At 37.5% G+C, this 15,460-nt stretch overlaps 2 protein-coding genes across 4 annotated transcripts in view; one reads left to right on the top strand and one right to left on the bottom strand.

Moving 5' to 3' along the window:
* Window positions 1-15,460, bottom strand: part of LOC124607335 (cAMP-dependent protein kinase type I regulatory subunit) — a 271,618-nt gene that overhangs the window by 208,009 nt on the left and 48,149 nt on the right. The gene's annotated exons all lie outside the window — the stretch shown is intronic.
* Window positions 8,398-11,411, top strand: LOC124607336. 2 transcript variants are annotated; one of them, XM_047139639.1, is made up of 3 exons: window positions 8,398-8,730; window positions 9,033-9,281; window positions 9,369-11,411. In XM_047139639.1, the coding sequence occupies exons 1-3, from the start codon at window positions 8,583-8,585 to the stop codon at window positions 9,704-9,706; spliced, it is 735 nt and encodes a 244-aa protein (XP_046995595.1). In that variant the 5' UTR covers window positions 8,398-8,582; the 3' UTR covers window positions 9,707-11,411. The 2 variants fall into 2 exon arrangements, with proteins under 2 accessions (XP_046995595.1, XP_046995594.1); XM_047139638.1 differs by having other exon boundaries at window positions 8,404-8,730; window positions 9,357-11,411.

Raw genomic sequence — 15,460 nt, 5'->3', positions numbered from 1 at the left:
AAAATTAGCAAGTTTCTTTGCGTGGGCATCCTCCGCAGCAAACATAGAAATATTTTGTTAACAAAACCGCGTTTTCCTACTGCCACTTTATTTATCCCAGACACGTTTCGCCTTTTTCTTGTTCTAAGGCATCATCAGTGGGATCTATACCGATACAGTTTTGTTGGTTTTGGAATATTTAGCTGGTCACGTCGTCATTTATGTAAAAAAGTAATTACTTACGATTTGCTGATCTTCGTCTCCTCTCATCAGGTCTGGAGGTCGCACTGCCACTTTATTAGTGATATATCAGCACAACTTTGCGTTCTGACCTCCTTCACACTGTTCCCCGTGTTTCTATTTCTTTTTGTGGTGCACTATTGTTCTTTTGCCACTCGATATAACTATTTCGCCGCACACTGCTTTTCAAAACGTAAATATTGCAACTCCATTATGTGTTTCCTCCTCTTTGGGCTGTTTACATGCTTGTTGCCAACCTAACGAAGTATATGTTCAGGACTAACTTCTATTCATGACGTTTATATATATATATATATATATATATATATATATATATGTGTGTGTGTGTGTGTGTGTGTGTGTGTGTGTGTGTGTGTGTGTGTAGAGAGAGAGAGAGAGAGAGAGAGAGAGAGAGAGAGAGAGAGAGAGAGAGAGAGAGAGAGAGAGAGAGAGCTGAAGAGGTTTTTTGTGGGTGGGTGGGGAGTGATTTGAATTGCTGTTAGCGAGTGGTTGAAAGCTTTGGTGACATGATTTTGTGTTTTCGTTTCAATACTCTGTGGAGGGCTTCGTGGATAAGTGAGTGTATAGATGCTGGGTGGTAATATTATTATATTGGATAGTATTATTATATTAATCCTCTTTGGGAGCGTTGTTCTATTATTTTATCCATTAGTGTACAATAGATAAAATAATAGATAACAGATCCAGGTTTCATCAACTGTCATAAATCGGCACAAAAGTCTTGCGGATTGCGATTAAACATCGTCAGACGTTTTGCTGCCATGTTGTGCTCGTTGCGCTTTTGGTCCACGTGAGCAATCGCAGCGTCCACCTCTCACTCGGCTTCTTCCTAGCCAATTCACCGAGCAAGATTATTACGCAATCGCTCAGTTGAGATGCCTACAGTCTCAGCAATATCACGAATTTTTGTTCGCCGGTCTTGCGTTGCCGTATCATCGATTCTGTCAATGGTTTCCTTTGTGGTGACCTCAGTTGGAAGGACGGGGCGCGCTTCTTTTTGGTACTTGTCCGACCACGTTTAAATTAATTAATCCAAAGGAAATGGCCTTCAATGATTGTGCAGGGTCCGTGTGAACTTCATCCAAATCTGTTTGGTAAATACGGCAGACCAACCCTTCAAATTTCACGAAACTATGTTTGCTCCATTTTCAGTCTTCATCAATACACTGACCAATTCGTACAACAAAAATGTTCCATTCTTTCTTGGAAATGTACCAGACTTATCAAACCATCCTTGTACTAACTTCTGTATTGATCAGAAGAATTGTATTTTTTGTCAGTGGTCACGGTATGTTATGAACTCTTATCAGCTACTATGTTATCTGTATTTGCTTACATATTTTGAATCAATACTTACGAACAATGTGAAGGCTGCATGGAACGTATATCAAGTGGAGTTGTGCTTCCACTGAATATAGCAAACAGTTAGCGGGCTTCATAGAACAAAGAAAGCGGCGTCACACGGAGCACACTTACAAATCACAAACTACCTGAACAGACCATTACAGTGCAAATCGAAGGACGGGAAACAACGATTCTGCACACGCCGACATACTGTCGCGTCGCTGAGCGCTCTGGCGTAGCAACGCATTACTTCAAGCAACAGTGCTCGCTCGCACCAAGGAGCACGCACCTCGCTTCATCTGCTTATTACATCCACACGGTTACAAGTAGATCGTATCTCTTTCCTCTATAACGTCCTCACGAAACAGATTCAGCTGGATACAAGGGCAAGAGGGTGAGAACTTTACTTGGGCAATAAAATAATTCCAAGGCGACGGCCAAAAAAGTGAATACAACATAGCTACTCTGTAAGTAATCGTAATCGGGAGTATTTCACTTATTTCTGATCGTTAGTGAAGTACATTAAGCTACAGGATGAATCATTTATATTGAGAGGTTGTGAGATACGGGGCTGAAACTATGGCTATGGTAGAAAATGAAGTATGTACCTCTTATCTGCTTTTGTTGTCTTTGAGAAGATGCCATAATATTTTAAATATCAGAGAGACAGCTGCTCTGAAGATTCTATGAAAGTGATACTTTGAAGTGTCAGAAACATTCACAGTATACGCAGCCCACGACGCACTGAAGTGATAGTCTAAAAACAAGATATACAATACATGTGTTTGCATTTACCTACGGATATTCTCTAATTGGTTTGGATTTAAAATAATTTGTACTTTTTAATTCGCAACTTACTATACGGTTAATGCTTTCTTATAAACGTATTTATTGTGCGCATAACTGCATGAGAGAAAACCGTTCAGTGAGTCAAGTAAAGAAACGTGACCAACTTGCAAATTTTATAAAACAATGAATATGAGGATCGCGAACGAATATACATGATTCCGTCGCTCGGTATACGTTGACTACTGATACCACCAGTCTGCTTTGTGTCATGACACAGAAATGGCGGACAGAAACCACTCAGATATCCTATATACGCAAATTATGTCACTTAACAATAATTATGGTTGTCCTCTTAACATCACATTCATTGCCTTTGCAAATTCACAATGAAACTGTAATATTCCAACGTAACAGAAATTTCCAAAAGCCAACGGCCTTGCGTCGTTTAATGCACCTGTTCCCGCCAGGCCACTGATCATCAGGTATTACGTATACATAGGATACGAAATCCACTACTGTACAACTGCACCACTAATGACTAATTGATGGCAACCTTAATCACAGCAAAATGGAGTGTACCGATTCCGAGCGACCTCAAGGGGAATGGCCACATAAAATAAATAGTAGTAAAAGTATTTGGTGGAGTGGCATTCATAGGAAGAATCTTAAGGAAATGTAATTATTCATCCACTAAATAAGTGGCTTACAAGGCACTTATATGACCGATCCTCTAGTACTGTACGTCGGCCGAAGTGGCCGAGCGGTTCTAGGTGCTACAGTCTGGAACCGCGTGACCGCTATGGTCGCAGGTTCGAATGCTGCCTAGGGCATGGATGTGTGTGATGTCCTTAGGTTAGTTAGGTTTAAGTAGTTCTAAGTGACTGAAGACCTCAGAAGTTAAGTCCCATAGTGCTCAGAGCCAGTTTTATTTTTTTAGTACTCTTCATCAATCTGAGACCCTTACCACACAGCTTTTATAGAACAGAGAGAGAAGATCCATATAAAATTGGGTTTCGTGACAGGGTCGTTTCGTCGGCACGACAGCGTTACGCATCACGGAGTGGTTTATTATTGAAATTTCTAGAGTACTTTTTGGGAAGAGTCAAACAAATTCGAGCAATCAGAACTAAAAAATAGTAGAGGTTTAACGACATTCATTCTTTCCACGTGGCATTCGCGAATGGAACAGGGAAAGTGGGAGGGGGAAATCAGACAGTGGTACCAGAAATATACTCCGCCACACACCTTCGGGTGGCTCGCAGTGTACTGCTGTAGGTGTAGAGCACCGGTCCTTGGATGGGTAACTGTCTGAGCACGCTACGCGTAGTTGACAGCTTTCTCTCACCTTATTACCTTCCAATAATTATATAAAAGGAATATAAATGTCAGTATCTGTTTTCCGTTTGTGCTTTATGACGCCACATCATTACAACACGGATCTAAGCCGAGGTCCGGTATCTCTGATCGCATGTTATTTGATGTGACGCACTGAAAGTTTGTTCTCCCGCCTTCCAATTTGTATTCAAAGTCTGTACGTATCAGTTCTAAAGTTATGCTTATATTGCGTACGTTCTTATGGGGACGATACATTTTCGTTAAGTAATTAAAACTTTATCTGAAGAAGGACCTTAACATAATACGGTAGCTGCGTGTCATAGAATCAATTCCATGATGCATGTGATCTAATATCGTTTTTCTCCTCTACTTCTGACACATAAGCAATAACCTCAAAAGTTTCAAGGTAAGCTCTGAATACGCATGTCAGAATATAACCAATGCAATACAAGCACCATTTCATTCGGCAGGCTTAAAGGTTAGGGCGATTTCTCAAAGGTTCAGATTAAATGACGATCCTTTTAATGCTGAAAAACAAATTTAAGAAAACAATAGTCGAGCAGTACTGATGGGTTTTACGAATTTCTCAGTATACTGAATGCTCTGTAAAAATGTAGTTTTATTATTACTTGATGTTAAATTAAGATGAACAAATTCATCTTTTTAGCAAAATGCTGTCCATGACTTTATAAGAAAAATATTTAAACGTGAAGAGATGGAATGCAACCCAATGTCAGTCTTTGGCATCTAACAGTGCTACAAGAACGTGTTCCCGAGGTACGTTCGTTTGAGATTAGCCTGCTCTACAAAGGCAACTTGCTAATGTACTACAGCGCTAAATTAGGAGTCAAGAAATATATTATTTTAAGCCTTCTATCTCGCGTCACGACTATTTCAGAACTACAGAACTAATAAATAAACAAACACCGTCTGGACCATTTACTTTATTACCGACTTCTGGTTGCGCTGCAGATCAGGTTCAGATCTAGTATGAACAGGAAAAGAGAGAGAGATATTACAGCAATAAAAATTACGAAAGTGTAATATTCCAACCATCAACATCAGAGGTGGCAAAACTAACAACAAAATATTAAGAGACTCCACATTTACCTGGCGCCGCAAAGTGCAGTTTGTCAAGTAACGTAAAATACAAAGGTTGTGGGTAGGGAAAATTAAGCTGTACAGTCAAGTGACGTGAGCATTTCACTGGCTAGAATATTACCGGCGTCAAAAAGATTCCTCCACCGTAAAATAAATACGTGATACCGTAATCCATTTCAGTATGTATCAAACGTTAAAATCCGTTGACCAATGAACTCTAGTGTCACTAAATATGACATGTTCTTCGTAGAACTTTCTAAAGCATTACCAGTGTTGAGACTGATGACCTCAGATGTAAAGTCCCATAGTGCTCAGAGCCATTTGAACCAGTGTTGAAAGAATCATCTTAATTCAGTATAGGTGATCTTGCATTACGTTAGGCGTCGAACACAGGCTATCCCGTGTAATTCTCAATTCCCTGACGTGGTAAGACGCTGCAGGAAGTTGCAATTCTAGCGCAACAGAATAGTTTCTTCGACAACATGCTATCTGTTAAAATAACACAAAATGAATTAATAACCTACCGACTCAGATCCCTCAGTTTTTTTTTTTTTAACTTAAGACGCCACGAAGGAAATAGTGGAAAATTTCGACGTCTCATGAATGAAAAACAAACCTACCTCTGCAGGCGAAGAGTAAATCTTAAGATATCTTGCGAGAATGACAGTCACCATCAGCACGAAACTTCTTAAACTTTTGGCGGCAGCCAAGACATACTATGAACTACGATAGCCACATTCGACTGGGGAACTTACGCAATCCATAGTGTCTAGTACAGCCTTCTTCTACAGCACATCCATCACAATTGATTGCTTCAACTGTTTCCTTCTGATGTTTACGTCTAATGGCGCCCCCACGAGCTAGCTGTTTCCCTTCGCCTAGATATGAAAACCGTCCACTAATAAGCGGGCATTCTCTTGATTGGAACACGTGAGCCATTATGCGCTTGTTTTCTCATTTTCACAGATTTTAGCATTTTACCTGAAATCCTACTTTTCTTCTTTTCTACATCTGCAACGTAGATCTCGAAAGTAAATTTATTACTATCTCGACACGAAACAATCGAGAAAAAAAGGAGAAAGTACGACGGTCAAATTCTATATTCTTGGAGCGTTGCATTATAGTAAATGTAAATACACACTATGCCAAAGCTCCCTTGCGAAACCACGTTCTGGAAAAAGGAGAACGAAAGAATACAGTTTTGTTCAATCAGGAAACTTACTGCTTCTACTGGGAAGACCCCTTTATTGAAAAGAAAAGATTAATTTCACAATGTTAAAACCGTTTACATTTCCGAAACATGAAACAAACTCATATATATTGAATGTAAGTTGTCGCCGTTTCTATATTTTTCAAACGTGGATTTCCGAAAAATATGTGCATCATTAAAACTTGAACAAAAGTTTCTTAAACAAAGGAATTTGTGATTTTGATGCACTGAATTGATCTTTGTAGCACTGGGTAAATTAAGAAAAAATTCTGGGAGACAACTTTTTACCAATTAAAAAAATGAAATTTTACAGCTACTTCAAGAGCTATTGAATTTTGACCTCCACCATTTGTTCCGGAATGTGCAATGACGACGACCCGACTTAAAAGTTCTAAGCTGGTAAGGCTTATTAGTCTACATATTCAGATTTTTTAAGGAAGTCTGTAGTGTTGCGGAACACACCCACCTGGAACATTTAACGAAAGATAGACCAGTAATAAAATATCTCACGATTACTATAGTTATGACAGGAAGCTGAAAATCACCCACAAGACTAGCGCTACAAACATTACAACGGGATCACAGTTATCACAATGCAGGGCTGTCGTTAAAAAGTCTCTCTTCATTCTCTTGCTGAAGGAAAATACGATCCCTCTCATTTTAGCGTAATCAAAAGGTAAGGTAAGAACAAATTTGTAATTCTCGATTCCTTTCATGGGCACACAAGAAAAAGAAACTTCTCTCAACGAAACATTTTACAGTCAACGAAGAGCGCAATGAATGTGCATTACAATATCTAGTGGCTGATTATAAACAACAGGTGTTCTATGAAAACGACATAATTCGTAAGAGGGTCCTAAGTATGGCATCATTTAACTGTTACGTCTGCTAATACTATATTGCGTAATGCGTGCTGTTAAATCGTACTAAAATACAGCGTTCCACTGATGGGCAATGCAGAAGATTTTATTAATTTAGGTGTTTTTTTTTCTTTGTAACCATCACTGATAACAGACGTACTGGTACATCTCTATCACGGAGGATGCTGAGTTCACCCAACCTGGATATGATGTGACGTCATTATGACGTATACACGCTTTAGTCGATTAACGCACCTATCGACTTTTACGAACGTTCGAGATTCTAAACTGTCGTCAGCTAGTGGTTTGTTTTGACACGTGCGATTCTGAAAACAGCTCAGTGTGGCAGCGTATATGTCTTTCGCCAAAATAAGAGCTGGATATTAATAGAAATATTCCTGACCGTGGCCTTGAAAACACCACGTAAAAAAGTGAAGTCTTCTTAAGTCCCGACCAGATTAGATTGTGTGATTGTTGTATTGAATGCTTACGCCGAAAATAATATTTGTTTATTATCAACATTTTAGCATGGTTTCATACAATTGGTCTTGTCAGTACATATTAGATTGTAGCAGCATACTCTTGCTGACTTTTTTTTCTTAATTTATATAGCTGAAAGAGAACTCGTGCAAGTTTGTTAGGTAAGTAATTTATATGTCCATCCCAAGATAGTGTTTTATCGACCATAATTCCACGTAATTTTACACTCGGACCGCAGAGACAGGTACCTTAGTGTCCAGTAATGACTGATGTGTAGAATGATTGAATTTCGAACTTAAAAAGAAAAATATGAGGCATTGTTGAAGAAAAATCGTCGACCGGGGATGAAATACGAGGGGAAGTGGATTTCTCAATGTAATCTTAACCAAAGGTTAGTGTCTAGTACTGATTGACGTATGAAATGATTGAATGCAGTGTCAAAGCATTCCATGGTGGTAAGCTTTTCTCTCATTAGTCTCTCGAATGCTGAACACATAATTAGAGACAAGCAAACGAAAAACAACGCACAGGACACAAACACAGTACAATACACGATTTAAACGCAAGGAACGCAAAACACATTTAAACGAATGGCGCAGAGCACAGCGCTACCCTGTCACAATCTCTCGAAAGTTCACAAAAGTCGAACAGTCGATATACGGTTTCTATCGTTTTCGATGTAGCGTGTATACGTCATAAAGACGTCACATCGTATCCAAGTCCGGTGAACTTAGCATCCTCCCTCTATCACTCGCGAGCTGAACAAATGTGCACATGTAGTATCGATACGCCTTCTTTTATCGCAGTATTTCTGTTCTATTGTTTAAAATTCTGCTCATAGGGGCAAAAAAGTATCTTTCCTTCACAAAATACATTACAAGAAAGACAACGACAAAATCTGTATCGTCCAAATGTTTGTAGAATCAAGATGCATTTAATAATAAGCTTCCACTGATCACAATGACCAGTAGCAACAGTTGCCTGCTGCACCGCAGCAAACCCAGAGCCACCTACTGTGTGAAGGACGCGTTAGAATAACCTCCTCGGTTGGTGGGAACCGCTAGCGCTATCTTTGAGCGACTTCGTAGACTACTTCCAACGCCGTTACCCATATCGCGTATGATGCTTTCCAAGTTTTCGCATTGCCCGTCAGATAGCTCACACTTCTATATCGCTGACATTGTTTTGGACATTTCCCCCACAGTCATAGCGGAAATGTAAAGATGGCGACGGGTGGAATGTTTGCGGAAAACAGTGCTGAATCTAAATTAACTGCAGAAGAAGATCGCGAACTACAAAAGAAACTACGTGACTTCGGTAAAGAATATATATCCCGATCTGGTCGACTCGTGCCAGCTAAAATCCAGCCAGGTAATTATTTATTTGACACAATGCCGTGAATGGAATATTCAGCCTGAATTTAATTCTGTTTTATTTGCGAGTTTTATATTCTTCACCATAATCTATTATGCTTAACTTTTTAATGCACACGAGTTGATGTTAAAATAGATTTTAACATGATTACATATTTGACATTTACGGTTGACCTTGCGCAATTCATGATTTTACCAATTCTCTGTAGGTCGTGACAATACAACATTTTTCATTCTTTAGCAAATAAGTCTCATTTTGGCGTATCTGCAATACGTGTGCTTGCTTTTAACATTTTACAGATGTGCTTTGCAGCTGCCCTCAGCGCTGCAATGAAAAAATATCGACTGAAGACCGAATGAAACTGTTTTCGGAGTTTTACAAACTTGGAGACCAAATTAGACAGAACGAATTTCTACGAGCTCACATTAAAGCACGGGCTGTACAAAAGCGATCACCTGACAATAAACCATTGAAGAGAGCAAAACGCAGAGTAAGCTGCAAATATCGGGTTCCTTTGCTTTCGAAGAGCGATATGCATATTGGGCCTGGTAAGTACTCACACAAATAATAAATCTTAAACTTTGTTTTTAAACCTGTATCCACCAAAGTCTGTTGGGTTACAGGAACAAGTCCAGCTGGTGCGAGATTAATAGAAGTCTGCCAAAAAGCGTTTATGAATATTTTTGTCATCACTGAGAAACGAGTTAGACTACAGCGTGAGAAGCTGATTGTGGAAGTTATGGGCACAAAAGCAATTCCCCATGTGCAACACAAAAGGCATCCCCATGATGTCTTTACTACAAATAAGCTGCCTTTGCAGTCTGCTGACGAACCTGTAGATATGACTATCCCACGTAACACGACAGAAGTTGATGTGACAATACTCAAGGACAGAGAGCATGATATTGCCCTAGTGGATAATTTTTTTATGAATCAGCTGTGGAAGCCAGAGTATATTAACACAGCGATTTAAATATTCTGTGCCTGAACCAGACACCAACATATTTTTTTCACTTTTCAAAGAACAACTTATATTTTTGGAAATATTTTGATATTCTACAAGAGGAAAACAATGAGTTTGATATTTTATTATCTGTCAATATTTTCCTCAAAAGCTCACAATTTGCAAGGAATGTACAAATACTTATGGTCTCAGGTTGTTGTGCAATATTAGGTATGTAAAACTATAGTATGAGTAGATTTTTAATGCTGTATGTTTCTCACCATATAAAGAAATGTGTTGATAAAGATTTTATTAGATGTCCCTGATTGCGTGCAGCCTCATTGGTTTTGTTACATGACAGGAATGCACTGCTCTCTATTAAATTTACATTGATGCTGCAGTCTTTAAAAATGAAAACCTACAAGCTATTAAACAGCATCAGATGCATGGCATTAACAGTGCTCAATTATGTAGGACAATCATGTTTCTCATAAAATAGTTAGGTGTAACAAGTTTTGTAGCATCAGATTAAAATAAAAAGGCTTGCCAATGTTTTATACATCAAGAACTGAAACCATCTCAAACTGTCTCAATCATTTGCATCAGTGATATATCTGCCAAATTTTATTTATTTATTTATTTTTGTATGTAAGGTTTTTAAACATTCAGTATTTTATGAACTAAGACATAAGACTTAATTTCTGTTTATTATGACTTGTAGAAATTGCAGTTTGTTGCTTTTAATGTGTGGTTATAAACTGCCTGATATGCACAGACTGAAGTCAGTCGAGTTATGTCAATAATTTGTATTTTGTCACCTGCAGCCATTTACTTGGGGAATCTAAGTAAATTCTAAAGTAATGACAATTTCTCATTCAGTAGTAGTCCATATACAAAACAAAAATTCACAGAAAGTCTTAATAAAAATGTCTGCAGTCACAATTTTTTCGTTATGTATTATTATTAAACTACATTATGCATTTCTGACTCTGTGGGTCCATCGTCAGGTGCAAACTGTCTAACACATCATCTACATTTGGTCTTGAGTGAGGTGAAATGCATTTTCCTGTTATGAGAAAGCTTGTATTTCGTGGACCGAGTGTGGAAACAGTGGGGAAAAAAACCGGTCAAAAACTTTATTAAAAAAAAAAAAAAAAAACATGGAAGAACCTTTTTAACCTTTTGAGGTCAGGATGAACATGAAACACTGTGTAATTTGATAATAAAACATGAGAAAAATGTGACTGAAGGTGTTTTATCCGCACCTTCTGTGTACCGAATAGTCATGATAAAATGTAGAAATATGTATTTTTTTTTTTTTTTTTTAAAGCAAATATATAAATAACAACTGGGTTTATATTTTTCTAAATTATGAACAGCAATTCAACAAGTTGTAACATGAAACAGATCCTAAGATTATAACTGCAGTATTCTTTAACTGTTGCCTATTTTTGTGTATACATTCCTTGTTGTTACATTTTGTAAGCATATATGTATATAGACGTTTTATATTAAACATGGTATGAGGTGTGCTTTATTACTCAATTCAGACTGAAAATACTGTTGTTGAAAAAAAGTGTTCCTTTTTATAACACTTGCACAGGGTAACCTAATGCTCTTTCACAGTGATGATCTTTCAGTATTCATCAACTAGAATCAACAAAAGTATAATACCTCAGCACAGATGAATTTATTTTGTTTGTATATAAAATTTGTGTAAATAAATACTATGGAATTAAAACTGTTGCATTACCTACATTTTCTGTGTATACTAACCTCTAAGTTTTTCTGGCTCCAGTGCACCTTAACTTTATTGAGTCTCTAACAAGAACCTCTACACTTGAAAAATCAAGTCAGCCACCTGTAGAAATATCTGACACCATGAATTCCTACTAGATATTTCTTTCATATTATTTAACAGCTCTTCACATGTATGTGAAACTTCTTATAAATGCCAGTGCTAAGCATTCGTTGTAATAAGTCATTCAGTTTTTTATAATTTCCAGGTGCAAAAGCCTTGTCCATGTTTAGTTAATTTTGCAATTGCTCATAAAGTACTTTGGAAAGAATGCCAGAAAACAATACCAAACATTAAAAATACATGAAATGTCATATCAATTTCACTGTTAGGTCAGTGGAAGGTATATCGTGAGATATGGAAAATATCCGTAGTGAACTGTGACCAGCACACAAAATGTACTGAACTGAAATTGAAAATATATATAAGCAACACAGTTGCGATAATTTATTTATTGCCAGGCTGGTATTGGGTGCGTACCACTCATCAGCAGAATCTTATAGATTGGTTACTTGGCATATGCAAAAGATTTTTTTGACCAGCTTATTTCTTTTGGATATTATGTACATGTCATGTTTCAGGAAATGATTCCTCTTTTTCAAATCTGCTGTTCATGTCTTATGCCATTTATTCATGATGTTTTCAATGTGTGAGGTGGGTGCTGCATTGTTCTGCTTTCTTTGTTGTAAAATTTTCTTGCAGTTCACCACTTGTGCAGAAACATGCAAAGAAGTTTCTGAGTGCAGTACAGATAAAAAGTCATTACGTAATTGTCATTGGCAAGACATCCAAATATTTCCAATACTTGCAAGCTGCAGAGCGCCACTTGTTCAAGATATGACAGGAATGGAGCTCTTGCAGCTCTCTAAGAATGAAATTACAGTGAAATCCAGACCATTAGCTGCTTACAGGTGTTAATAAATATCAACGGGGACAGTTGAAAATGTGTTCTCCGACCAAGACTCGAACCCGGGATCTCCTCTGACTGAGCCACCAAGGACAAAGAGGATCGTGCGACTGCAGGGACTTATCTCTGGCACACTCCCCGTGAGACCCACATTTCCAACTTACTGTCCACACACTACATTTGTAGTGCCCCTGCCCACTATACTCATTAGTTGTGGTAGTCAATGTACCGATTCCCTTAAGAGTTTGAGCAATGTGAGTGCATCCGCACTGAAGATGATCATTGGTCAGTAAGCCTACCTACATGAAGATGGTATCTGTTCTTTTGGACATGGAGCACTACATATGTGGAGTGTGGACAGTAAGTTAGAAATGTGGGTCTCACAGGGTACGTGCCAGAGATAGGTCCCTGCAGTTGCATTATCCTCTGTGTCCAAGTTATTAATATTGATGTACTTCCTTTCAAATACGTTAATATAGTGGAAACACAATTTGACAACTGTTTAATCATGTTTAGAAAGGGGAAATAATTTGTTGTGTGTGTGTGTGTGTGTGTGTGTGTGTGTGTGTGTGTGTGTGTGTGAGAGGGAGGGGGGGTGCGCGCGCGACAGGCAGCAAATAGCATTTTTTATACAATAACTACTGTAATGATACACAATCCAATTTACGTTTTCACTGATACACAATGTGTCAGCCTCATGATCCAAAATTAGAGAAACTCCACTTCCCCCATCTGCCTCAAATTTTCTTCTCTGGTTTTGAATTTCAGATTCTCATATGTTTCCTCTACAAGAAACAAGAGATATTTACTTCAAATAAATAAAAATACTGGTCAACTCCACTATTGTCTTAGTTTTGTGAGCAGTTATTATAAAGAATTTATCACCAGAAATAAGTGTAGAAATATTTAACATGATGACTGCCAGCGGCCACAGTAGAGCCTCATGCCAGATGCCATAGCCTGGCCTGCTATGAAACATCAATTGATATGCATGCGCAGCAGTCAACATATTATTATTTGACTACTGTCTTCTATCATGCTTAACTGGTCCTTAATTTGTGCAAATTCTCTACCTATGCCTCATAAATCTCACACCTACTCACGTATCACATGAAAGCAAACAGCAGTAACAACATTTTACCTGACCCAACGATACTCTGAATGACATCAGTTGGTGCAGACATGTGAACAGAGATAATCACGTAATGTAGAAGCCATTATAATAAAATTCCAGGAAACAGTATATTAAGATCATTAGATATTAAGCATGACAAGGATAGGAGGTACAAGACCATCTCATTGTTGTTACTTACTAATCCCCTCTCCGCTCACATGAATCAGACCACAGCAATAATTTAAATAGCAATTAACTTTTAGATTAAGACTGTTTTTGTTTGTAATATACAGTGTTCAGTCACAGTATTTTATTTTCCTGTTTTAAACCAATGCATTTGGGAGTTGCAACTCAACTTTCAGGGGAAGTTATGTTTTTCAGCATTACATCTGCATCAGTTTATCACTTAATCATAAATGAATGGCGTAGTTTTATGCAAAAAAAAATCTTGTATGAATGAACAAAACAAATGTAAGCATTATTAACAGTTACCTTCATTTGCACGTACATTTCACATACCCAATAGAATTTACTTTTATTTATTTATTGCTGGACTATATGAAACACGCATGCTCCTCCTCCTCATCATCATCATCATCTTATATACTGATTTATTAGCAAGCAACGAAGATGTTTGCCACTAACAGTCTAATTATAAGACAGATTTTATCAGCAAATCAATTTTGCATTATTTTTATAACTGGCAATGGTGGTTTGATTTACATCCAAAGACATTCAATAAATCAAAGTAGTGGCAGACTGAAGGAGAGGGAGGAAGTGATGGAAAAGATATGATTATTTATTTATTTATGCTGTATCTTGCTCTCATCCATCATGTTACATCACACCTTATCCCTATTCTATCTCCCCTCTCCATACCACACTCCCTGTCACTTCTCCACAATGGGCTACTATAACCGCACTTTCCTTGTGTTCACTAATCATAAAAAGATAATATAGCTTTGTAAGAACACTCAGACGCATCAATTATATGTTTATCAACAGTAGACAACAAGAAAATAGAATTCACATTCAAGAAATGGGGTTTCTAAAAAGAGTGGAATGGTGTACAAGACAGCTCAGCTCATATAAAAGGAAATGGGGATATAAAAAATGATTTTGATATATACAACATAAATGAAAAAATAAAAGGAAACTGCAGGAAATGGAAGGAACATGAATAGAGAAAGACTCCTGGTAAAGGCTCTCAGTTATAAATGCAGTGGAGAAGAAATGGAGATGGACTAGGCCTACTGTAAAATGGCAATTTTTCTAATGTCTGAATCATGTATTGTCTATCTAAAAATGTAAATATTATATTAAGCATCACCACTTTATTTTATTTTATTTCATCTGGTATGGAAATGACTATAATATGACCTTTACTTATTTAAACAATACAATCACACACATTGAAGTGTACCATTTGAATAAGGCAGTGCAGCTATAAACATGTTAACATTATTTGAAGTAAACAAAAATTCGGAAGTTTTCATAGATACAAAAGATGAACTTTTCGTGGTTAAGTGAAGGTAACCATTAATAATACTTTATTTCTATTTCTTTCCTCTCATCCACGATGATTTGTTTCTGGCCTGAGCTGCCGGAGTTAGTGCTCATGTGTGCTTGCTTATGTGTATGACTGGTGTGTGTTTCTCTTTTGCTGATGAAGGCTGTGGCTGAAAGCTTTGTATAAGTTTATTTTAATTGTGCCCATCTGCAACTTAAGGTGTCGTCTTTACAATAAGTAGCAATCTGTCTTTTCCTATATTGTTAGCTTCAAAAATAATTAATAATTACATTGTTAACTTGGAATTCAAGTGTTCTGCGATCAGTATCTAGAGTGCTAAAGACGAAGGAGTAAGATACATTAGCAGTGGAGCACGATAAATTGGAGCCTCTATCCAGTTCTCAAAACAGAAATTCTGAAGTTTTCAATTGGATGATGCCAAATTAGGTAACTTG

Source organism: Schistocerca americana, chromosome 3 (genome assembly GCF_021461395.2).
Source record: "Schistocerca americana isolate TAMUIC-IGC-003095 chromosome 3, iqSchAmer2.1, whole genome shotgun sequence".
In the NCBI taxonomy this organism is placed as follows: Eukaryota; Metazoa; Arthropoda; class Insecta; order Orthoptera; family Acrididae; genus Schistocerca; species Schistocerca americana.
This window is presented reverse-complemented; position numbering and strand designations above follow the sequence as displayed.